Source organism: Pelobates fuscus, chromosome 3 (genome assembly GCF_036172605.1).
Source record: "Pelobates fuscus isolate aPelFus1 chromosome 3, aPelFus1.pri, whole genome shotgun sequence".
NCBI classification, from domain to species: Eukaryota; Metazoa; Chordata; class Amphibia; order Anura; family Pelobatidae; genus Pelobates; species Pelobates fuscus.
In genome coordinates this window covers 16,211,280-16,238,003 of record NC_086319.1, presented here as the reverse complement: position 1 = coordinate 16,238,003, position 26,724 = coordinate 16,211,280, and the positions used below count along the sequence as shown (strand labels likewise).

General features: G+C 44.2%; 2 protein-coding genes across 4 annotated transcripts; both read left to right on the top strand.

Moving 5' to 3' along the window:
* Positions 1-130: 130 nt before the first annotated feature.
* Positions 131-26,724, top strand: CDPF1 (cysteine rich DPF motif domain containing 1). 3 transcript variants are annotated; one of them, XM_063445057.1, is made up of 5 exons: positions 131-158; positions 7,594-7,701; positions 20,508-20,623; positions 22,052-22,163; positions 26,121-26,724. In XM_063445057.1, the coding sequence occupies exons 1-5, from the start codon at positions 138-140 to the stop codon at positions 26,238-26,240; spliced, it is 477 nt and encodes a 158-aa protein (XP_063301127.1). In that variant the 5' UTR covers positions 131-137; the 3' UTR covers positions 26,241-26,724. The 3 variants fall into 3 exon arrangements, with proteins under 3 accessions (XP_063301127.1, XP_063301129.1, XP_063301128.1); XM_063445059.1 differs by lacking the exon at positions 7,594-7,701 and having other exon boundaries at positions 151-158; positions 20,511-20,623; XM_063445058.1 differs by lacking the exons at positions 131-158; positions 7,594-7,701 and adding an exon at positions 8,181-8,302 and having other exon boundaries at positions 20,511-20,623.
* Positions 903-7,082, top strand: PKDREJ (polycystin family receptor for egg jelly). Its single transcript, XM_063449856.1, has one exon. It carries the CDS (start codon positions 903-905, stop codon positions 7,008-7,010), a length of 6,108 nt encoding a protein of 2,035 aa, XP_063305926.1. The 3' UTR covers positions 7,011-7,082.

Here is a 26,724-nt window from a genome sequence, read left to right as displayed (position 1 = left end):
TGGCGGGGGGGGGAGGATACAGGAGGCATGGCGGGGGGGGGGAGGATACAGGAGGCATGGCGGGGGGGAGGATACAGGAGGCATGGCGGGGGGGGAGGATACAGGAGGCATGGCTGGGGGGGGAGGTTACAGGAGGCATGGTTGACAGGAGTGAGCTGGTAAGTGGGGGGGCTTATGTCTGTGTGCGATAAAATTGAGTAGATACCCACGGGGAAGGGAGGGCTGAGCAAAGTATTGGGGGGGCTGAGGATAGTATGGGGGAGGCTATACAGAGTTTGAGGGGGCTGAGAATAATGGGGGAGCTATACAGAGTATGATGGGGGTCTGATGAGACTATGGGGGGAGGCTATACAGAGTATGATGGGGGGGGGGTTGAGGATGGTATGGGGGAGGCTATACAGAGTATGGGGGTCTGAGGATTATATGGGGGGCTATACAGAGTATGGTGGGGGGGTCTGAGGATAGTAAGGGGGTCTGATGAGACTATGGGGGGAGGCTATACAGAGTATGGGGGGCTGAGGGGGGAAGGGGGCTATACTGGGAGTAAGGGGGGGGGGGAGTGTCCGTTATATTATAATATTAATAAATATCAAAGTCCTTGCTCTGCCAGACAGCCCACATGTGAGCCCGCGAAGCTCCCGCCGCCATGATTGTTATGGGCAGTGTACTGGCATGTTACCGTGCGGATATGTGACGGTGTAAGGCGGTGACAAATACCACGTGGGCTGTAAGGGTTACACTGCCCGGGGGGAGGGGCTACAGCCGGCTGAGGTGATGTACTGGGCGGTTGGAAGATCTACATCATGACTCCGCCCCCGATGGGCGTGGCCTTTAAAGTTCGGGGAACGGCTGTCCAGTAGTGAGGCCACGTGCTCTCAGGAGATGTAGCCCTTGGAGGGAGGATGCCCCTGGCTGTCCATGGCTTGCTTGTGGTTGCTCTGGTCCTGCTGATGAGTGTGGCTCAGATAGTGAAGCCTCCACCTTTAGATATCTCCTGCTCAGACACCATGGGGAAGGTGTACACCCGCCAGGACACCGATATCAGGACCTCCTGTCTATGGAGGGCCAACCTCCTGCTATCCTATAGTCCGTCCCCGGCCCTCTCCTCGGAGGAAAGGGCCAGCGCAGCCCCCTCGTGTGCGTGGTACAAGGACAAGGTGTGGTTCCGAGACACGTCACAGTGGTCAGGCCAGGAAACGGCCAGCGTCCCCGCTGGGAGCAACGTTGCCGTGCAGTGTACCTCCGTGTGGTGCGTCAAGCCCGCCTGTGTACACCAGGAACTAGCCATCTCCGTGGCCAACCAAGATATCCAGTTCTTCATCATCAGGCCAATTGGGCCAATCAACCAGTACGACTTGGTGTTGTTTGGCTGGTGTGCCAAAATGAAAAGCACGGGATGGAAATATAGCTTCTCCGGTTACAAAGGGGCCCAGCCGGTCATTATTCCGAGCAATTACCACACAGAGCTCAAGGACACGGATTATCCAGCCGGCCTCCTCCTCAAGTGCGCCGGTTACTATAATTATAAATTTAACGTGAACTACAACGAAGCTGGTCAGTATGTGGCATCTCTAGCCATTCCTAGTGGACCTGTGGCTGAACTTACAATATCCATGGATGTACAGCAGACCCTGCTCCATCTTTTTAGCGCCACGTCAAACCAACTCAGCCAGGCCACTGATATGAGATTGACGTGGACTCTTTTACCTTTAACTGGCAAAGTGGTGGCATTCCAGCTCACAGAACAATTTAGTGTAGGGACGTGGGACCTGAAAGTCAACAAATATGCAGTGAAGACTGTGTTCTGCTCTCCTCCCTTAAGTTCTACCGGATACAAAGTCATTAGACTACATTTTCTGGTAAATCAAAGTGCAGTCAAGCAACTCAGTGGTCAATTTGATGTGATTAAGAGTATTATTTCACTCACTACGACAAAAAATCTCGGCTACGTGAGCCTAAATAAAAAAGACGCTCAATACAACATGTATTATTTCAGTGAAGCCAGTGGACTTTATTATTTCTCTAGACGGGAAGACGTAGAAGCCGGTTCTAGTACTCATTTTATTTTTTGTCAACAAGAAAGCCTGAGGTTTCTTTTTCAAATTAAATTGATAGAATCAAAGACATTCACACTTTCAGCACACTTGTATCTAAACAAAAATAACACGTTGTACAGATCACTGTCAGATGTGGATATAGACGTTTACTTTTTCAATAGTGGCCCTGCACTTTTGTTCACAATGTTTTATATTGTCTGGTTTATTCCAATACAACATGCACTTTTGCAGTGTGAATGGACCTTTAATTTGGAAATATATGGTTCTAAGAAAAAATACTTGTTCAGAAATACCACACACACCTATCAAGATTCAGTTGCTAATGCAGCATCATACATCCCAAATTCCAAATTGGAATTTGATGTGAAACTCTATACAGGTTTTGTAGCCAAAGTGAATTTTACCAAAAGTGGCTTAAAGCCTGTCGTTTTAAAAACAAATGTCGGCTTGTATGCCAGTAAAGTATTAGAAACGACAATTTATTGTTACAGAGTGCCATGTATCATCCTCATATTTAAAATCAAAAAACCAAAGTTTCCATCTTATATTGTAACAACAAAAGGTTCACACTTGTCCATTTTTGTGTCCATACAGTTAAACTGTCCTGCTTATGAAGGGATAAAAATGTTGTGGAGAATATATAGAGTTACCAGTGACTCCTCAATACCTGTGTGGGATGATTACTTAAATCTGCCTCAGATATCTCCAATAAATCAGAGTAGTATTGAAATCCCCAAGTTTACTTTGAACTATGGATTTTACGTATTCAATGTCTCCATAGATATTGAAACAAGTGATGATGAAGATGAATTTCAAATGAATACTGACTCAGTGGTTGTTGCTGTACAGGAGAGTGATCTTAAGGCTGTTATTTCTGGTGGATATTTTAGGACAGTTGGCTTCGGTGAATCCTGGACTCTAAATGGGAGTTCTTCCTCCGATCCAGATTCCCCAGATCCATTAGAAGGCTTGTCATTTACATGGTATTGTACAAAACAAATATCAGACTATATTTTGATGAAAGCAAGTAAAAATACAGTCTGCCATCAAGATCAGACCAACCTTGCTTGGTTAAATCCAGGTGCAATTTTACAAACTGTCCAGCCTGAATTACTTCAAGGCAATAAACAATACTATTTCCGCTTGGTTGTTAGCAAAAGTGATAAAACAAGTTATTCTGACCAGACTGTATTTGTCTCGCCGGGTATCCCACCACTTATAAGTTTAGTGTGCATTGAAAACTGCCGGCAAATTTTAATTCCAACAGAACGATTCTCTTTATCAGGAAAGTGTTTGGATTGCAGCAAAACCAGTCGACCACAATATGAATGGTCCCTCTACCAGGGTTCAAAAGAGATGGGTTTTGACTGGGCATCTAAGACAACGACTGGCAGATCTATTGCATACCTGTCCATAATAGCCAAAACATTTGTTGATATTGCTGATATTTGGTACACAATTGTTTTAAAGGTAACAACTTGGACTGGTGCCCCGGCAATAAACAAATATTTATTTTTTGTTAATTCACCTCCAAAAGCTGGTAGGTGTGATATAAACCCCTCTGTAGGTTTTACTTTGCAAACTAGATTCAAAGTCAATTGTAATGGGTTTAGTGATAGCAACCTACCTCTTAGCTATAAAGTCATAGCATCTTTGGATGAAAAAAGTAAAATTAGTTCTTTGCGTAAAAATGTGTTTGGGGTAATTGCTTATTTTGGGTACAATTCTGAAATGGATCCTTTTACACTCCCCGTTGGCGTACCAAGTGGTGGATATTCGTTAGCATTGTATGTTCAGGTGTATGACTCTCTTCATTCATACACACAAACAGCTTTGTCTGCCACGGTTAAAGACTATGATAAAGGTAAACCAAAAGAAAGTATTCTTGGGGAAATTAATTCATTGATCAGTGGGCCAAGCTCGCCAATGAATACCTTTCTTGAAACAGGAGATTTCATAAAGGCTGGGCTTCATATACAGGCAATAGCATCCATTTTAAATAATTTAAAAGATTCTGCTTTCCTTAAAGACACACAATCCCAACTACGAGAGAGACTTTTGAACATGTCATCTACTATACAGATCACAAATGTTATGGGTGTAAACCAGATAATTGCAAGTATTAGTGACCTCACTCAGGTGGAAAAGGAAGTCACTCTTAAGTCTCAGCAAATTGCAGTCGATAAGCTGGTGGAAGCTACCAACTCTCTATTGACTTACCGCAAAGAAATTCTTGGTTCTGTAGAGAGCGAGATGTTAAGCAGTGGTATTCTGACATCAGTATCCAATATAATGAGTGCATCACTTTTACATATTACTAAAATGACTACTGACGTGTCATCTGATACAGTTGAAGTTCTACAGAAAAGCTTGTCTGCTATAGAAACTACAACCGACATTGTATCAGAAGGCAAAGTCCCTGGAGAAATTGACACTTTTATGCAAACACAACAGTTTAACGTCAGCTTGAAGAAAGTGGAAAAATGGGATCTTGTAGACTCCTATTTCAAGAAGACAGACTGCATAACCTGTTTTTATCCAACATTGCAAAATGTATCTGTTTTGCCTGTTGATGCTGTAGTGGTATCTGTCTTTTATGAATTTAAAACGGACCCGTTGCCTTGGTTGAAGTATAGAAGAGAAATTGACACAATAGTAGTTGGTTACTACATGGCAACTACCGTAGAAAACGAACGTGTGATTAATATAATTCCAGAAACAATAGATATAATTCTAGAAAGAAAAGCGAAAGTGCCTGTTTTTGACGTATTTTTGGCACCAGATGATGAAAAAATCTCAAGTGGGGCATTTTACTTCGAACTTGATCTCAACTTGAAAGCAGAATGGTTTTTACAATTTTTTTATACAAAAGACATAGTATTTAAGATTTCATTTTATGTTGGGGAAAATATAACAAATAACCCACCTGTTGCATTTGACCGAATCCCAAATGCAGAAAAGGCACAATTAAAATCAAATAACTTAAGGAACTGGAATCCAAAAATCATTCGCATTCCTACTCAATCTATACCAAAGAGCTCACCCATTGTTAATCTTTCAGTAGAACTGACTACTGACTACAAAGTTTGGAAGAAGGTGGTTTTACTGAGTGCCTCTATTTTTAATGTGGCATGTGTGGACTTTGAAGAAGGAAATTCTTGGCGTGACACCAAATGCAAAGTAGGCCCACTTACAAATAATAAAAGAATACATTGCGCTTGTGGAAAATTGAATAAGGGTGAAAGCCGAAGTGCCAGCTTCCTTAAGAAAAAACACGTATTTTTTTCAGCTAAAGTATTTGTCCTTCCTAATCCTGTAGATCTCACAAAAATGAATTTACGGGAGGTTACCAGAAATTTTGTGACACTTATTACTGTTCTCACTATATGGGTCATTTACGCAGTGCTTGTCATCTTGACAAGAAAATGGGACAATATTGACATGATGTACAAAAGCAAACTTATTTTCTGTCCAGTCAATGATCCTTACCATCCAGAATGTTATTTGGTTACCCTGTACACTGGGAGTCGCTTATGGTCTGGGACATCAGCAGATGTATTTTTGAAAATCATTGGTTTCGAAAGTACCAGTAAGATACTTCATTTAAAATGTCCACTGTTCAATGTCTTCTCAAGAGGAGGTTTATGTACCTTTTTGATAACTACTAGATGCTCCTTAGGAGAGATTTGTTGCATCAGAATATGGCATAATAATTATGGGAAATCTCCTGGTTGGTACTTAAGCAGAATAAAAATAGAGAATGTACGTTCCAAACAAGTGTGGCATTTTCTGTGTCGAAAATGGCTTGATATTAATAAGAAAGATGGGCGTTTGGATATGCATTTTTTCCCCAAAGCTGCAAATTCTCCACTCTCAAAGAAGGAATATTTCCTTATCAATATATCTTGGAGTTTGATTGAACAACACTTATGGTCATCAATTTTTGTCACTTTTTTACCAAGTTCTTTCCGTAGAGTTGAAAGGCTATCTTGTTGCTTGGTGGCCCTTTTATGTGCTTTACTAGTAAATATTGCATTTTTTAGTGCAAGTAAGACTCGAGCATCTTCACCACCTATTCGATCGGTTGTCGTGGGAATTGAGAGTGCTGTTGTTATGTTTCCACTTCAATTTCTTGTACGCTTATTGTTTAAGTTCAAAGGGACCTCAACGCTTCCTGCAGAGCAACAGTACCTTTCAGGTGACAACTTGCACAACACAACACAGCTTGGCGGTTCTCATACTCCACAAACCGCAGGGAAAGAACATTTCAATGATCACTTACCAAAAATGGGGAACCAAGAAGGAGATATTGCCACAAAAGAGTCAATACCTTCCGATTTAGATTCACCTTCTCCCCTTTTAAACTCTCCTAAATCTGGCAGGTTTCAGAGTATACAAAATAATAATTTAACGCCCCAAACTTTGGCTAAGGAAAATGTAACTGAAGAAAGTATGGCTCCACAATCTAAATCTGATTCTCCTAGAAAAAGTAGATCCCAGTTCTTTGCGAGTCAATGTACAAAGTTTAAACTTGCTTGCTCTCTGTGGAGTCTTCACATAGCTTGGACTTTAGTTTTTACAATATCAATTGTGACATCATGTTTAATAATTCTGTATGGTCTGTCATATGGTCATCACACTTCAATGGCATGGCTTCTGGCATCCGTTATATCCCTCTGTCAAGATATCTTTGTTTTGCAAGTAGTCAAGATTGGTGTTATTTGTGCATTTAATACTTGTTTTCCAAGGCTTCTAAATAATATTCCGTGGCCGACAAACTATATGTTATTAAAGACATTAGAAGGTATATGCAGGAAAGAAGATGACAAAAAAGAATTGCATTGCAAACTGGAGTTTCTAAGTAAAACTGATCTGGATAAGCCAATGATTTTTGATATGACAAAAGTAATGCACAATATGAGTGATCACTATGAATGCCAATGTCCTCCGTAGGAAGGAGCAGCATTTTTGAGAACTTTGTTCTCACAGGATGCGCCTCTAGAGGTGACCAGGAAGACAGCCGTATTGACTTAACCCTGCAGTGAAACATTGCTGTTTCTACAAAATGGCATGTTTTTACATTGTAGTGTTAAAAGTAAAAGGCCACTGCACCCAGAAGTGGTCTGGCTGCCTTAACTGGTCCTTTAAAGCATTTTGTTAGTCATTCAATGTTTTTATTTCTGGTGCCAAATATGGCTTTTTTTTGTTTTCCACTACGACCAGGCTATTTTCAGGCAATTTTTTTCACAAATGTAAAACTTAGATTCACATCAATATTTGCCATCGATTTACAACCAGGAGCTGTCAATGTGTCTTTACCAAAATCATATGATTGCCCAGGCTAGTGAAAAACACAATAGTGAACATGGCAGACTAAATAGCCTCATATATGGTAATTCGTGAACACGGCAGGGATGACAATCTGTTAGGACTGAAGATAGTCCAATCTGGTAAGAAGAAATCAGTAATTTGTGTGAATCAATGCCACCTTTCTGAATATTTTGAAGAATCTCTAAGGGCTTTATTTCCATTTCAGGATCATGAGAGATTCATTCTGAATGTGCAGGTTACAGAAAGTATCAAGCCTTTCTCTCTAGAAGTATCTCAAGATCTGGAGACCAGAAGAACATTGTGCATTCATTTTTCAGGTGCATTGCCTTAAAGAGGAATTATTGACTTTGGGATGGCTGTATTGTTGCTCTGCATTATAATCCTTTGTATTTTGTGGGAGAATTTTCTTCCTTTTTAATTTAAAAATGAGAAACAAAAACTAAAATTTCACAAGTGACAGGTAAAATAGAGTAGTTACAATCTAGGTCTCATTAACGCTAGATTTTTCCAACCTCCTACAGAAAGCACAATGCTTTATATACAAAAGTGCCTTTGTTTGTTATGGAGATTTTAACATGTTTATTTACTTAACTATCAATTTTAGAATTTAGGCCGCAATAGCTAAATTGGAAACTCTCTATATCAGCTTTGTTTTCAGTTCACCCATTTTTGGCTTAAAATTTCAAATTCTTTTTGAATTCTTGCACTTTTAAAAAATAAATCTATATATAGTTTTTCTACTCTAATATATTATTTGTTACGTAGTGTTTTTCTATATGTAATCTGAAACAGGTGAATCCACTGAAATATTAGATTTATTAGGATCATCCTGATCCTGATGAAAGCCTCGATTAGGGACTGAAACGTTGATCCCTGGACCTTCAATAAAGAAGTTCACATTTCTCTACAAGACCGTGAGTGCATCCCTTTTTCATTACTTCAACTTTACATTATTATTATTTTGAGGACTGGCACCCGGCCATAATACATTTAGCCAAGGACACCGTTAAAGTATCATATAATTTTGACAATAAACCTGATTTTCAATAAGGGTTGAATAATTTTGATTACAACTGTAATTATTAGTATGTTATATTAGTTATTATTAGACTGTGTGCACATGGCTCCAGTACTCACTCTCCCAGTCTTGTCTTTGCCTGGGAGTGCAAATCACTTATGCCAAAATAGAAGTATCAAGGAAGGTGCACGCACAGGACTTTGTAGATAAATCTTGAAGTTTTATTGTGCAATTATACACTAGAAATTGTGTCGACGTTTCAGTCCTCTAAAGGACTTTTCTCAAGACAGTCTTGAGAAGATGGTCTTAAAAAAAAGTCCCATAGAGGACTAAAATGTTGACACAATTTCTAGTGTATAATATACTAATAATTACAGTTGTAATCAAAATTATTTAACCCTTATTGAAAATCAGGTTTATTGTCAAAATGTAGACTTTCAGTTGTTTGCAATGAACAAATAAAACAAAAACAATTTGAATTAACTCAAGCAACGAGTGCTTCAAGTGTTTTCCCCAAATTCAACTGAAAATGCAGATTATAATGACTTCTCCAGTCTCAAAATTATTCAACTTCCTGGATAGAAAAACAGCACAAATATAAAAAAACAGGTGTTGTCTCAAGCGCACCTGATGCAACTAATTAAGGGTTTCATTTGTTTCACCAGGTGTGCTTGAGCTGGAACACTTGATATACCTGAATTGGCTAGGGATTTCTTGAGTGTCAAGTTTGACTGCATGTTAGTAATATGGTTAAGTCACCTGTGACAATGGGTCTGATTGAAACCCCCAAATTCTATAATTAAGAGTTGTGTCCCAATACTTTTATCCATATAGAGTGTGTGTATATATAAAGCCCACCTTCAACTCCCCCCTCGCTCTTGCTATATATTCCTCTTATATCCAACCTCCACTGACATTCCCAGAAACCATTGTCACCATTGCCTCACTAATACCAAAAAAGGACATTCTTGTGTCTTTGGAATCCCTGCGTAAGAACACAACCATTTCATTGACACGCAGCTGACTGTCAATCTCTACCCCCTTATTGCTTTTATTACATAGTTTAAAAGGAAAACAAACGTAAAACTTTAGAAGTAAATTTTACTATATCATTAGGAATAAAAACCTGTTTTCCTAACACTATAGCGCACTTTTCACTATTTAGAGTAGTCCCTTTCTGCCTCCCTTCGTCATAAAGGAGCATTGGAACCTGATGCACATGCAATGTGTGAGCTGCACTCATACAATCAAATGCTTTTCATAGGAAAATATTGGTCATTGCTTTCCTATGAGCTGCATTTGATGATTTTCAATGTTCTCATGGATGAGTTTTTCTTGGTTGCTGCATAGGAAGCGCCTCTAGTGGCCGTCAGTGCAATAGCCACTAGTGGTGTGTTTCTTCAAAATGAGGCGAATTCTACAAAGATGAGATGAAGTGGTCTGTGTGTCTTTAGTGGTCCTTTAACTACAGCCATTGCCAGAGGTATATGTTTGGTGACCTTTAAAACCGACCTATACATGCATTTATACAGAGTACAAAAAGAACTCTAAATAACTTTGTGCATCAATATTCTCTCATCTCATGCCTTGTACTCATTTTTCTACTCTCTCGCTCCTACCCACAATCAATCTCATCCTAGACCCCATGCATACAAAACCCATTCACATCTCCTGTCACTTTCTCTCCTTCTGCTTCTAGCAGCTGGTGATGTCTCTCCCAATCCAGGCCCTACACCTTCTCTACACACACTAAGAAAACCAGAAACTCCACAAACCTCATTACAATACCCTGCCCTTTATCCTCACTTACCAACATTCAGTGGATTGCCTGCTTTGTCTGCAGTAATTTAAAATCAACAGCCATACACGACTTTTTCATCTCAAACTCACTCACACTACTTGCACTTACAGAGACCTGGCTGTTCTCCTCTGATAGCGCTACTCCTGCCTCTTTATGTTTTGGTGGGTTACAATGCTCTCACACTCACAGACTCCACTGTAAAGGAGGTGGTGTAGGCATCCTTCTCTCCCCTCAATGTACCTTTCTTTTTTTTTTTTAAATTCTTTATTTTTATACTCGACATTGAAGGCAAGGTTAACATAGACATAGGGCTTGCGCAGAAGCCAGACTCAATATAAATCAAAATAGGAAATACAAGTAATGACATCGGTCCGAGTAATACATCTGCTCTCAGCTTTGTAAGGAATCTACCCCAAATCAACGATCTCGGGCTATCAATTGCCCTACGTGTTCCTCTAGCAGTGTATATGCTTCCTGACCAGTGTTGCTTATGTAGGGGTTATCTCAATGTGTGCGATCATTATATAGTTGAAACTTAGGCGTGGTCCGGCATAATGGCAGATCCCTTCACTACCCGGTCCCGGGTCTCTCATGGGTCGCCCCTCAATCGAGGAAAGTTTTTCATTTTATATAAGCCCGATAACAGGGTCGTCGGAGCCCCGTGTCAGCTAATTAAGTAAGTCAAATGGCTCCGCTGCACCTTCCGGCCCGTCAATCAGGCTAGGGAGAAAAAGGAAAAAAGACGAGACATATGGAGAGTAGGGATAGAGAAAAAAGGAAAGAGAGAGAGGAGAGTGAGTGGGGGGGGGGGGTGGGAGTACCCCTCCCCTGAGCAGAGGAAAGAGGAGGACGGATCGAATGCTAGCTACGAGGAATGCATAGAGGGAGTAGTAAAGGATGGAGGGGAGGAGGAGGAGGGAAAGAAAAGGGGGAGCCCACCGCACGACAATCCATACGCCGCCTCCACTTCCGCCCGCACCTGGCCATAGGTCAGGGACCTATCCATCCCCCTCTCTATTTGAACCTAGAACGCAATTGTCCCAAGGTTCCCAGAGTTTCTTGAACTTCTCCACTGAGCCTTTTACCCTAGCCGTCAGGTCATCCATCAATCTGCAATCTTTTATTTTTGGGATCACTGTTTGTATATCAGGGCCCTCTGGTGACAACCATGCTGTAGCAATCGCTCTGCGGGCACTTAGGGTCACTTTGTGTATTAACGTCTGTTCTCTCCTGGTCCATCCCTCAGCGGATCGGTTAAGTAAATATGTCCAAGGATCCAGGGGCAACGGCCTGCCGAAGATCTGCATCAGTATGTCTTTGACTGTCGTCCAAAGGGTCCGGACTTTCGGGCATTCCCACCACATATGTAGATATGTGCCACGCTCACCACAGCCTCTCCAGCAATCGTCTGTTTCCGTTTTGTGCATATGGTAAAGTTGTATGGGCGTAGTGTACCAGCGCAGCATGGTCTTCCACGACTGTTCCTGAAAAGTGGTGCAAATGGAGGCTTTTGTGTTTGCTTCCCAGATTTCTTGCCACTCGACTCCTTCCAGTACCTCACCCAGATCAGATTCCCATTTATCTATATACGGCAAGTGTCCCCATTCCTTGTTCTTTTCGCTTAGGTGGGCGTAGAGGAGCGTGATCGATCCTTTGGGAGTTACTCCGCGCAAGCACATCGTCTCGTAGAATGTCATCCGTTTCATAGCTGCAGCTTTGACGTGGGCCCGCCTGGCATAATCACGAATTTGAAGGAATCGGAAGAAATCTGCGGGGGTCAAATGGGCCCCCTGTTGAAGGTCTGCGAACTGAATTATGGTTCCATTCGGGTACAACTGGTGGATCCTTTGTAACCCCGTCCTCTCTATGTGTTTAAAATCTCTCGGTGCCATTCCCGGGGGAAAATCACGGTTCCGCAATATTGGAGTGAGAGGGGACGGTGTAGATGCGAGATCATATCTGGATCTACTACGGTCCCAGATGTGGATGGAGTTTAGAACGGCCGGGGATGTCGTCCGTATTATAGGTCTGCAGTCAGCGGAGGCCCACATAGTAAATTGGGGAACATCTGATCCAGCCATCAGAGATTCAATGTCCACCCACCTCCTCTCGGCGGGTGGTGAGTGCCACATTGCAATCTGCGTCAGTTGTGCAGCCAGGTAATAAAAGTATAAATTCGGGAGGCCGAGTCCGCCTCTATCTTTGCGCCTGTAAAGCACCTGCCTGGATATTCTGTGCCTCTTGTTATGCCAAATGAAATCTCCAATTGATTTTTGTAGCGGTGCCAGCTGAGATTTAGCAACCTGGATTGGTAGGGCCTGGAACAGGAAAAGGATACGCGGAAGGATGTTCATTTTTACCGCGTTTATCCTACCTATCCAAGAAATTGGTTTGTCGACCCACCTCTCCAGGTCGCTGATCAGCGATCGGATCAAGGGGGTATAATTGGCAGTGTATAGCCGTCCAACGTCCGCTGTCAGATGGATCCCTAAGTAGGTCAGTGACCCACTTTCGATCCGGATTTCATGTGTGTCCCGTATCCTTCCCACTGTGTCCTCTGGTATACCTATTGGTAAGGCGCTGGACTTCTGCATATTGGCCTTATAACCCGAGTAATTCCCATAATCCGTCAACACTGTCCTCAAGGTTGCTATCGAGTCCTCCGGGTTCGTTAGCGTCAAGAGGATATCGTCTGCATATGCTGAGACGGTGTATTCCTCGCTGCCTACTTTCACCCCCCGGATCCCTGAATTACTGCGAATGGCCTGCAGCAGAGGCTCCAGAGCCAACGTAAACAGCAGGGGAGATAGAGGACATCCCTGCCTCGTCCCGTTGAATAGTCGGAACGGAGACAAGGGGGCACCCGTTATCTGTATCTGGGCTCTCACGTTGTGGTACATCGCTTTTGTCATCGCTATATACTCGCTAGGGAATCCCAGGTGTTTCATAACCGTAAATAAGAATTGCCATCGAACTCTGTCGAAGGCTTTCTCCGCGTCAATAGATACTACCAACGTCGGGGCAGCTGCAGTAGCTTGTTTCCATATTAAGTCGATGTTCCTTCTGGTGTTTTCAAACAGCTGCCTGCCCCGTATGAAGCCTACCTGGTCCGCATGTATAAGTGAGGTTAGGAGTGGGTGTAACCTGTCAGCTTGTACCCTAGCCAAGATTTTCAGGTCATGGTTGATCAGTGATATGGGTCTAAAATTTTCAGGACAGAGGGGGTCTTTGTTCGGTTTGGGCAATAGAATTATCGTGGCCAGGGTCATGTCAGAGGTCAAGTGTCCTCCGCCCCGCAAATCTGCGAATAGGCGAACCAGATATGGGGTCAATTCCTCCCGAAAGGCTTTGTAGTAGGTCCCATCAAAGCCATCGGGTCCAGGTGCCTTATTGCTTTTCAGGCTGGAAATGGCCCTGTTCACCTCTTCCTCCGTAATCTCTGCGGCCAGGCCAGACGCCGCTTCCCTGCTCAGCTTGGTCATCCCTAAGCCGTTGAGGTAAGCAAGGATGTTCCGTTCCTCTTCAAGCTCTGACGAGTCATTCTCAGGTGTGTGGTTGTAAAGTTGTTTGTAGAAGTCCTTGAAGACTCCGGCTATTTCGCTGGGTTTGGACGTCGTCTTACCGTCCGAGCATCTAATAGACGCTATATGTGGCCTGTGGGTCCTAGGTCGTAGCGTTCTGGCCAGGAAAGTGTCCATCTTGTTCGCGCTTTCAAAATATGTGCGTCTGGTCCAGGTCATGGATTTAGCCGTGTCGTCTAGCAATAACGTTCGGATAGACCTTCGTACCGAGGTGAGCCGTGCGAGCGAGTCTCCGTCAGGCGCGGACTGGTGTTTCTGTTCTAATGCGCGTAATCGGTTCAACAGAGTTTCCAACTGTTGGTGTTTCAGCCGTTTCTTCCTTGTGGCCAGTTTAATTAGGATACCTCGTATTACCGCTTTATGTGCAGCCCATACCGTGCTGGGGCTTACTTCAGGGGTGTCATTCGTGGCAAAATATGTCGTGAGCTCCGTCCTTATCTGTTCCGCGATTAAGGGGTCCCTCAGGAGGGATGCGTTCAGTTTCCACGTCCACGGCGAGGCTATACACAGGTTCCCCAGACTTATAGATACGTCGGCGTGGTCAGACCACGAAATATCCCCCACTGTTGACTCAACAACGCGTGCCATTCCGCTTCCATTAGTCAGAAAGAGATCTATCCGAGAATAAGTACCGTGAGGAGCGGAGTAGAACGAGTAGCCCTTAGTATCTGGGTGGTGGGCTCGCCACACATCTATTAGGCTGGTATCATCCATGAATTGCTTAAGAAGGCGGTCCTGACCGCCGCGTCCTTGTGAACGTGGTCCTCCTCTCGAGCTCCTGTCAGCAGCTGGGCAAGGAGTAGCGTTAAAGTCTCCCCCTACGTAAATCATGCCATGCGGCAAACCCAGTATCTTATCTCGTAGTTCTGTCCAGTAGTCGACATCCGGCGTATTTGGAGCATAAATATTCAGAAGATGCACAGTGTGGGAGTGTAAAGTGCCGGAGACCGCAACATAGCGGCCTTCTGGGTCTACTTCGTGGGCTGTAACGTGAAAGGGGCAGCTGCGTCTGATCAGAATAGCTACACCATTACGTTTTCGTAGTGTTCGAGCTTCATATGTGCCAAAGTACGTTTGGTCCCGCAGTTGAAACCGCGCCTGCTTGGGAAGATGGGTCTCTTGTATGAAAGCTATGTCCGCGTTCATTCTTTTCAATTCCTTAAAGAGGAGGCGGCGTTTCTTAGGGGCGTTTAGGCCTTTAGCGTTTAGAGAAATTATCTTAATCCCCATCGCGAAAGGTAATATCTATGCGTGTTACGAAAGTGGAGACAGAGATGGCATTTGGGGTATGCGTCCGGTACCCCTTCTTCCGCACTCCCAATGTCTCAGTGGGGCCCCCATTCCATCCCCCCCATCCCCTCAGAGTGAGGTATAGAAGGAGAAAAGTAAAAGGAAAGAAAAGTAGAAGAAAAAGAGTGGGAATGAGAATAAGTAAGAGGTGGCATCTGGACCGAGTCCATTGCCATAGGATTCTGGACTTACCGCCTGCCAGAACAGGGTGGGGGCTACGAGCCCACTTCCCAGCCACGGTCAACGTCGGAAGGAACAGTGGAACCCAGGCTCCTACACCCTTATGCCCAGTTAACTACCTATTGGACCATAGATCTTCGGGTTAAATCATAGTGTTACGTCGGTAACACCGGGGGCCATCTGGCCTCTCAGAAAAAGCGAGAACTAAGAAGTGGAACTCAAATAGCAGAACTTAAACAACGGAATGTAAATAATGGAAATAATGGAAACCCCCACACTTGGGTAGGGACATAACAGGAGATCTCTCACTCCGTTGCGCATCCTTAATATTAAATTGCACTGTTTGGCAGGAGAGATTGGTTATAGTATGTTGGTTCTTTTTTTTTTTTTTTTTATTTATTTATTTTTTTTTTTTGTATTTTTTGTATTTTTCGTTTACATATTTTACTCTCCCTCTCTCCTTTCTTTTTTTTTTTTTTTCCCCACTTTGTGGTGGGGGGTTGTGGGGAAGCTTCTAAGGGTCAACCCCGGCACTGAGTACAGGCCTCTGCAAGCCGATGACCCCTCACTGGACCCCCTGTAGCCCGGATCTCCCCTCCCACCACCCCCCATGCGTGTACGGAACCAAGATATAAACATACAAAATATAGCAGGTGAAGATATCCTACCTAATGTATTAATACCCTGTGTTACAAATAACTACGTTTGTGCCATGTCAGTGCTGCTGAGTCATTAATCAACATGTCCCATATCTGGTCGCGTACGGTAGGTTCTATGGTCGTGAGTGTCGAGTGTGGGGAGGAGGAGTGGGCAACCTCTAAAATCAGGCAGAGCCCTCATAGATCTATAAGACTGGAAGGCCGCAGTGTCCGGGTATATGGGTAGGGATGTGTCAACCCCCCCCCCCCCTCTCAGGAAAGTCTAGTGGGGCGGTGAGGGCCTCTAACAGTGTGGATAACACCTGAAGTTCACGCTTAATGACATCTACCCTCCCCATATGCATCCCCATAACCCAGGTTTCAGTCTGGCGGGGGGAGATCCGTGGGACATGAGGCCCCCCTTCCCTGGAGGTCAGAATGGTGGTGCCCAGGTGTGAATGGCTTCAAGGGAAAAGAGGGTGGTACAGTGGCTTCAGTACCGTAATGTCCGGTCATTCCAAACTTTATACTAAGCTCCTCCCCTACATTTGAAATTAGCCTGTCCCACTCCGAGGGTGGTATTAGCATATCATAAGTGCACGTATATACAGCCAAACCCCAACCTAAATACAAGCGTCATCTACATGCCTATCCCCATTAGTTACTCGAACAATCATGGACATGTCCCATGAGTTTATACCTTTGCATATATCCCCCAGTTCACCGGGTGAGATGGGCAGTCCGTTGACCAAGTTGCTTATCCATACAGTGCCCCAAATCAAGAGGGTCCGCCAAGGGTATCCCACACAACACCCCCGCCCTCCAGAAAAAAAAAAAAAAAAAAAAACCCCTCCCAAATGCCGAGGGAGTGGGGGGATCCCCCCGATGGCACAGGGGAGTTGTAGCTCAACAATGCGGGGGGGGGGGGGGGCATGGGGAAACAATAGAAGGAAGGGGTGACTCCTGTCCTGCGACAAAAAAAGAGAAAAACAAGAAAACGGGAGAAAAAAACTCCCTGGAAGTGGCCGTATCAGTCCAAAGGGGTCAAAATATCGTCCTGCACTAAACGCGTACCCTCTCCCCTCCCCCCCCACCCAAAAAACAACTAGGACAGGGATTTCACCCCTCCAACCCGGAGGCCCTTCCGTTGTAGCGGGTACATCAACTTACGGCTCCAGAGGACGTCACCGGTGGGCAGCGGCGCCTGCTACCTGCCAGTCGAGACTCAGCTGGGATATATCATCCGGATAAGGGGATACCGTTGGAACATCCGAAGGAGGTTGCACGTCCAGGCCCTGGAGGAAACGAAGAGGATCACCGCCAGGTAGTAGGGAATGTAGCCGGTCGCCTCGAAAGACATTTAACTTAAAAGGGTATCCCCAGGAGTATCTGAGGCCAGCATCCCGCAGGGCCCCCGTGATAGGCTTCCAGTCCCGTCTTCTCTGTAGGGTAGAGGGCGCCAAGTCTTGGTAAAGTGACAAGACAGAGCCCCTATATTTAAGTGGGCAATCTCGGCTCCTCTTCATGACCGCTTCTTTGGTTGTGAAATAATGAAAGCGGACTATGACATCCCTCGGAGTATTAGCGTCGGGCCTCCGTCTTCTCAACGCTCTGTGTGCCCGTTCTAGGGCCCAGTGTTCCGCCGGAATCCCCGGTATAAGTGGCTTGAAAAGGCCTACAAGGAGCTCCTGCAGGTCTTCGCCCTTCTCCTCCGGCATGCCCCGAATCCGGAGGTTGTTCCTCCTTGAGCGGTTCTCCATATCCTCCATCGCCAATTCAGAGTCCACCATATGTCTGGTGACATGGTTCACCCTGTCGGCTAGGTCGTTATAGGCCTGGGACGAGGCATCCATGCGCTCTTCTAAGCGTGCCGTGCGCTCGCCCAGAGCCCCGATGTCGGTCTGGAGGACAGTAACCGCCCGTGCGATCTCCCCTGCCAGGTATGACTTGACCTCCGCGAGTTTCGCTAGCACAAGGTCCTGGTCTGCAGGGGGTGTCCCCGGGGCTGCACGAGGCGAGCCCTGTGGAGAAGTTCCGCCGCCATCTTGGGTCCCGGCCCTGGGTGGCCTGTTGGTCGTTAAGAGGTCGAGGACGGTGCTCCCGGACTCGGTAGCCCGCCTCGGTTGCTTCTTTAGGGCTTTCCTGTCCATCCTTAGCACCTCGAGGGGAAAAAAATCGAAGAAATAGGTCGCTTTTTTTAGCTTTTGGGCTATAGGGCTGCGGAGCTCTAGCAAGGCACGTCTATTCCCATCGACGGTCAAGCCACGCCCCCCCTCAATGTACCTTTCAACCAATCATAACTCCCCCTGCCCTATCCTTTTCTTCTTTTGAAGTTCACACTGTCCACCTATGTAAACCCACTCCTTTAAGAATTGATGTAATCTACCGCCCCCCGGTCATCCTAGGCTATTTATTGAGCACTTTTCGTCATGGCTTCCCCACTTAATCTCATCTAGCACTCCTTCCGTTATACTTGCGGATTTCAATATCCCAATCAACAACCCCAACTGCACTGATGCCTCTCATCTGCTCTCTGTAACCTTTGGCCTCAAGCAATGGTCCAATTTAGCAACCCATACAGCGGGAAACACTCTTTATCTCGCCTTCACCAATCTCTGTACCGCCTCTAATCTCTCCAATATTCCTGTTCCTCTATCTGACCACCATCTGCTGACTTTTGACATCGGCATACCCAAGACCCAATTGACACCACCGTCTGAACATCAATCTCACAGAAGCCTCCAATGTTTTGAACTACAGCATTTTTCCACTAATCTCCTAAGTCTCTTTTTACCTATCTCAAACATCACCTGTCATAGCTCTGCAACCTCCTTCTGCAATTCCACCCTCTCCTCTCAACTAGACATCATGGCACCTCCTACATTTAAATGCAGCAAGCGCCCCCAACAACAACCTTGGCACACCAAGCTGTCTCAATACCTCCAAATATGCTCTGCATCTGACTTTCTCCACTATAAATTTACGCTGTGCTCATACAGCTTGGCTCTTTCCTCTGCAAAAGTAAATTACTTCAATACCCTCATAGCCACACTCTCCCGCGAACCCAAACAACTATTTCACACATTTAACTCTGCCCTATTGTTCCTCCTCCACCTACTAACTTGACTGCCTCAGACTTTGCAACTCATTTCACTGACAAGATCTCTACAATCAGGAAAGAGATCTCTCATCTTTCTTCTTCCCCTTACAATACTTCCCCTAACCTCACACCCTCTGCTGTTCTATGTTCATTCGCACCCGCTACAGTGGAAGAGGTTTCTGCTCTGCTCCAGTCCTCCCACCCCACCACCTGCTCCCTAGATCCAATCCCCTTGTATCTCATCCATACTGTCTTCTTCTCTTTCTCTACCTCTAACTAAAATTCTCAATCTCTCTTTCTCTCCTCTGGCATATTTCCATTGCCCTTCAAACATGCAACTGTAACCCCAATTCTAAAAAGCCTAACCTTGACCCTAACTCCCCATCCAACTACCGTCCTATCTTGCCTCCCGAACTGGGACCACCCTGATTTCACATTTAGAATTCTCCACTGGGTGGCCGCCGGTTCGTATAGCCAAATGCCGAAGCATTCGTATCACAAACTGACCTGCACTACACTATTTAGGTCCCTGTGTCAGGGATCGCCCTACCTGCTCCTAACAGAGCTATAATAACTGCTTTTCCCTCCTGGGAGCTACGAGGCCTGGCTACGTCAGGAGAAAGAGCTCCCATTCAAACTGGGTTTGCGCCATTCTCCTGATGGGTTGGCATGAGTGAGTGCTTATTGGTCGCTACGGGGTGCAGGCGACCAATCAGAGAAAGAGTGCCCATTCAACGGGGTTTTGCGCCCGTTCTCCTGATTTGGCGGCGAAACCCCTCTACTCCCTGAGCGCTGATTGGTGCACAGGAGTTACGCACCCTTTCTCCTGATTGGGCGACGAAACCCCTCTCCTCCCTGAGCACTGATTGGCGCAATTTGAATTTGCCGGACTAAACCAAGCAACGCTGTGGAACTAATTTTGGGGGTGTACAGAGCATCGAGCCCAGACTTTAGACAATGGTTTCTCGGGCTCTGTACATCCGATAGCCCTGCTATTTGCAGGGGTCCTAGCTGGGACCCGGGGCTATCCAGGGATGTATGTTTCATGTATGTATGTTTTCCAAGGGCACAGAGTCCCTAAGTGTTCCCCCATATATGTAATGTGTTTTACTGTTTGTAATTGCTGTGCAGTTGGTATCTCCCAGCAACGGGTCCTGTTACTTCCTGGTTTGGTTAGCTCAGTGAAGCTAAACTAAAGAGGCAGCAATTGCTCAGAGTACCTGCCTTGCAAATACTTCTCATTGAGCTGCATTGGGAAGTCTGTGATTGGACAGTTACAGAAATTCTGGGTGGGGTTAGAAGGGGAAGGCTGTGGACGAGATATTTGCAGCTTTTGCAATCGGTTTTTGGATATTTGCCAAGTGGAAAAAATGCATAAGTAAATGCATTTGGGTATATCTACTAAACAGTGTTTTTTCTTTTGGCAGTGGAATGTCGCTTTAAATGCGCTTAGATGTGTTCTTTGTGACTAAAAATTATATTATAACCTTAATGCTTTCATATTATCTTAACAGATGGAACTTGACGAATCTCATCAACCGAAAGGAATATTCGAATGCCAACTATGCAAGTTATCACTCCCATATTCTTACTTTGGCCAGAAGCCACCACATGCACATTCAGTTGTGTACGTAGTAATTACATTGTATGTTAGCTCCACACACACGGCTATAGAAACTTTGTTTTGAATATTTTTATTGGTTTCATAACATAAATGCATGTATCAAACTGATCTGTATCAGTAGCTATAGAAACTTTGTATACACATTTAACGTGCAAATATAACATTGCTTTGCAGAGTATGTCATTTCATGTATTTGTAGTGAATTTAATGAATTGAAAACCAACTTGCAAAGTATAAGTTAAAATTGCCAAGCTATGACTATAACCAAGTTGCACAATTTTCAAAATTCACTACAATTAAATTGTTTAAATTGTTTAATGAATTCAGGAAACTTATGTCTTCAAATATAAACTACAATTATAGTGGCTGCCCATGTGTATCAACAGCAAAACTGAGAAGGGCAGCCAGTAACAGGGTGACATGATGCAGAGTCTGAGGCAAAAAACTGAATTGTTTTGGGAGCAAATCGATGCTTTGTTTTCATTCCCAAATGAACACTGAAATGTTTATATTAATGCTTATATTACTTCTATTGCTGGAGCACAATATTCCTTAAAAAGACACTCCAAGCACCATAAAAACGTATAATCGTTGCATAAATTATGATGTAAGGAAGTCCCCTGCCTCCCCCACACACAGTGTATTCTAACTGCAGCTTTAAAGTTATGGTGTAAGGAAGTCCCCTGTCTCTCCGCACACAGTGTATTATAACTGCAGCTATAAGGTTATGGTGTAAGGAGGTCCCCTGTCTCCCCGCACACAGTGTATTATAACTGCAGCTATAAGGTTATGGTGTAAGGAGGTCCCCTGTCTCCCCGCACACAGTGTATTATAACTGCAGCTATAAGGTTATGGTGTAAGGAGGTCCCCTGTCTCCCCGCACACAGTGTATTATAACTGCAGCTATAAGGTTATGGTGTAAGAAGGTCCCCTGTCTCCCAGCACACAGTGTATTATAACTGCAGCTATAAGGTTATGGTGTAAGGAGGTCCCCTGTCTCCCAGCACACAGTGTATTATAACTGCAGCTATAAGGTTATGGTGTAAGGAGGTCCCCTGTCTCCCAGCACACAGTGTATTATAACTGCAGCTATAAGGTAATGGTGTAAGGAGGTCCCCTGTCTCCCAGCACACAGTGTATTATAACTGCAGCTATAAGGTTATGGTGTAAGGAGGTCCTCTGTCTCTGCACATATTGTATTGTAACTGCAACTGTTTCACTTCTAGACTGCCAAGGCACACAATGCAAATAAGAGGAGAACAGAAACATTGTTTCTGTAACGTATGCTCAATGTCAAAAATGGCAACATTTATGCTGATGGACAATTAATTGTGTCATTCAGGTTAAATAAAATTGCTTCTTTTTTCATTTTGACATACTGTTTGGAATTGTTTCGGGATCATGTTTTACATGTGACTTTGTATTTTATAGACTCCTGGAAGAATCTTACATAGCCAAAGATCCATTCTCTCCTGACAAAGAAAAATTCCTGATTCTTGGCTCCCACTGTTATCTGTGTAAGCAGGTGGTCTGCGTTGGAACGGTAAGTAAAAATGTCACATATAATAACTTTAATGAAATGTTTTTCTTCTAGATGTGTGTTCAGTGATTTTAAAAGCACAATACGCTGATACTGACAGCAGCTGTTTAATTGTTTGATTAGGAATGTAAATATGATAACCAGTCTATATTCTTTTAAATAATAAAGCATAACATACAGATTGGTAATGTATTCAAGGTGCTGCATTTGGCATCTTTGGGTCCAGTGCAGTCTGAGTGCAAGCCTTCAGTTGGTCAGCACAGTATTCATAAATAATGTACTCAGGGTCATAATTACAATGAGTTGTTAAAACACAAAACAGATCTAATACCAGATCAAATCTGATATCAACGTTTGTAGGTTGTTATGGTGGAGTGCTTAGTAAATTATTTAAATGTGATACTAATTGGTTAGTTTATTTTTTGAATGCACTTGGTTTTAAAGTAATTTAAATAATTTGTGAAGTGATATATACATACTTTTTTTGGTGTTAAAAAAAAAATAAAGTGTGTGTGTGTGTGTGTATATATATATATATATATATATATATATATATATATATAAAGAATATTTTTGAGTCCTGGAATTGCACCTTATATGATTGGCTCTTTCTAGAAATATCTGCACAATAACTTGAAGGCTGAGATTGCACTTTATAAGATTTTAAGAAGGTATTTATCTAAACTATTATCACGTTTTAAATTATTTTTTTTTTTTTTCAATTCTTTATTTTTGACGTGCAAATACATAGTACAAGCAGGCGAGAGGTGCCCCAACAGCAGTCCTCAGGCTTTTCCACGTGGAACATGTGGGGTACATGAATATCAAGCACATTTTTTATATTGTTATCAGGCGTAAACAATTAAATTTAAACATAGAGTGAAGGTATATGAACGTTAGATCTTTGCGAAGGCCATGTTAGAAGCCACCTAGTTAGTGCATTGGAGTGTCATTAGTTTTACAAAAAGCCTCTCATTTTAACAACATATTGGACTAATCACACTGCTGTAACATACATTTTCGGTGGCATTAGATATTACTGCACATTCCAAACACATATACAAAAGGTGTCACTGGTAGGCTTCAACACAAACATAGATTTTATCATTTTATCATTAGAGTGATCATTTTATCATTAGAGTAAACATTCAGGCAATGCGTGTAAACTGTAGATATGAGTATGTTAGGCTAGGTATACCAGCTATCATATTGCGCTTAAACGATATGCTCATAATTGGGTGCTTGGTAGAAGTGCTTAGGTCGCATTGCTTAGCGGCAGGCTTAGGGAGCCATGGCCCCCACCCTGCGGTGTGCACTAGTGAGAGATGTGGGTCTGGTCTGGTGTCCCCATATAGGCTTGCCGTGTGTGCGGTAAGTGTGTGCAGATGTTTGTGGTCTGCTGGTTAGGTAGGTGGCTTTGCTCCTATCCTTTGTATGCGTGTACTGGTACGAAACCTGTCGGTTAGTGTGAGTAGGGCATTATAGAGCGATACAGTATGCTTGTGAGTGCCCTGCAGGATGAAATTAGATAAATACCAATATCAAATACTTAGTGATGCAGCAACAAGACAAATAATCAGTGCCCTGACTACAGGCTGGCAAGGTTTATACTGGAAAAAAGTAGTATTGAGACAGCAATGGGGAAAAGCATATCGACAGGGGAAAACAGAACAATAAATGAAAGTGAATGTAATGAGTGTAATCTGAGCTCAGCTGCAGTTATCATAGTCCTCTCTGCTGCAAACCTTCACCCGATGCCACTGACATGCTGGAACGGATAGTCCATTCTTTGGCCAGGTAGGATAACGCTGGTGCGCGCTGGCGGACTGTCCAGGGCCGCCGCTGTGTGGGTACAGGAAGTGGTGATCCTCCAGCCCCAGGCTGGTGAGTAGGCCGGCATCACTGTGCCACAAACCCGGTGACTTCTAGAGTCCGAGTTTCCTCCTCTTGTGGGAGTGCTGGGGGGTCTGGCGTTTCGTTGCCATTTATATCGCTGTGACCGCAGCTGCTGTGGGGGATGCTTTCGGGCTTTAGCCCTGGTGGCCTTCAGCCCAGGCGGGCTATTTGGGGTAGGGGTACTTGGCTGTGCTGTTGCTGTGCCCGAGGACACCCTCCCTGCTCCCCGCGGCTTGTGCCCCAACTCACCGGCGTGTGTCTTGGTTTGTGGCTGAGTACGAGTGCCGGGCGTGCGGGTCAGTAAAGCCCTCAGGTAATGATGTTGGCGTGTGCGGCTTGCAGGTCTCCGCTGATCTTGCCGCTGGAGTACAGTTCGCAGTGTGCTCTGTGTTCGTCGGTGGTAGGCTTTTTGCTTATTCCGAGGGTGTTTGGGTTTCCGTGGCTGGCCCAGTTTGTTCGCCCTCGGGGGGTGTTGGGGGCCCCTCGGCAGGGCGCGCATAATGGTGATGGCGGGCCCAGCCTTGTGTGTGTCGCTTGGTGCTCTTTGCAGTCGATGGGGTTCCCTGCGGCGAGGTCTGACCCCATAAGGTGCGCTTCCCCGTTGTGCTTGCTTGTGCTGGGCTGCTTTAAGTTCTAGCTTTTGCCAAAATCTCTGGAGCAGGTCGTCCAGACGCTGCTCCAGTGTTTTTTGCTGCTCTGCCGTCACTATCTCACATCCATCCGCCGCCATCTTGAGTTTTGTGGCTTGTCCGTGTGTGCTGCGGCAGTGGGGAGAAATAGGTGAGTCAAGCTGCTTTCTCGGGACCGGGATAACCCCCGCCGGTCGTGGGGGGGGGGGAAGTATTTCGCTGCGGTCCCTGGTACCGTCAATGCCCCAGGGAGCGGCCGTCTCCCTGCGGCTCAGTTCCAAGTAGGCCGCAAGCCTCGTTTCATCAGGTTGGCAATGCAGGGGTTCATGAGGGGCACCAATCGATTCGGTAGCCCCCCCTGAGTAGAGGTATCGTATTGGCTTGGTCGTGGGCCGTTGTGTTCCGGCGTTATACCCCATTATCCGTCTCCAGACGTGGGAGCTCTGGTCAGACACGTCTGGGCTGCTTGCCTGCTTGGCTCCGCCCCCCACGTTTTAAATTATTTAAAGGATAACTTTAGAGTGATAACTTAAGAGTAGCTAATTAAAATCACTAAAAAAGGTTTTTTACCACTACAACACATTTGTAAGCGCCTTTTAACACATCATTTTAGTCACCTGGTAAAATAAATCAGTTGTAGATCTATGGTTTAACAGACCTACCTGTGGTCATCTTATCATCTTGTATCATCTTATTCTGTTTAACCCCTTAAGGACCAAACTTCTGGAATAAAAGGGAATCCTGACATGTCACACGTCATGTGTCCTTAAGGGGTTAAGGGGACACAAAAGAAAAAAACGTGTAGGGGTTCATACACTGTGTTAAATTTAATTGTAGAATTAAAAAACTATAATTCCAAATAAGCTTTTGGCCTACATGTTTTAATTTGTCACAGTTTAGTGTTCAATGAACACAGTATGTGTTCTGTGCCAGCCTCCCATTCTAAGTAGTCAAACCATTTTAGAGCCGTTTGACTTCTTGCGGACGCTCTCAGCCAACGAGCTAGGTCTGCCTAAGCAGGAGCTTCCGGTTCTCTGTTTTAAGTAGTGGAGGCATGGAACGATGCCCGGCAGACCCCAGGTAAGTGACTACTTACAATGGTGGAGGGTCAGCATATCCATTACCTTGTGCTGTAGTGGTTACATAGTTACATAGCTGAAAAGTGATTTGCGTCCATCAAGTTTAGCCTTCCTCACATATGTTTTTGCTGTTGATCCAAAAGAAGGCAAAACACCCATAATGGTTGTTGGAATGTTGCTTTTTAAAATAATAGTAAGTTTGAAGATTGGACTTGCAGTAAAGTGACCCTAAAGAAATACTTGTAACTTATCATTTGTGTAACTTTAAAGCGGGTAGGATGTCTTCCTTTCAGTGTAATCAGTAAATGTTCCTGACCAGCTATGTACTAATGATTCAAATCTTTTTGTTTTGTCAGGAGTGCAGCCTCTTCTACTCCAAACGATTCTGCTTACCATGTTTTATAAAAAACAAAGGAGAATTCCCTAAGGAGATTCAACAGGACTTCGACAAGAGAAAGTCACAGACAAAATCATAGGCCACAAATCATTATGACAATCACGTTAATTCACATTGATTGGCTGGGACATACTGGCTTTGATGACCACACATCACTTATATCTTAGATTGTTCCACACTGACTTGCTCATCTGTGGAAAACACGCAAATATGAACTGGTTACTATAGAGATTGAACTGTTATACGTGTTTGTTTATATCTTGCTCCATGACATGTGAGCAGTTTTCAGGATCTGTTTAGCAATGGGCACAATTGCCCCCCGGAACCTTTATGATATTGGCAAGGTTTTCAGATCCTCACAAGAATACTCTGTAAAGAGAAATATATACTTATAATGAATGCTTCCTATGTGTTACCTATTTCAACTACACATGGACATTTTCAGGTTGAAAAATTCTAGGGAGATGAATATGGGGTGAGCCATTTTAGAGATTGCGTGTTGTAAAGTGAAATCCTCCCTTTGCCGCTGCTGTTAATTAAAATTAAACTTTTGATTAGAGGTT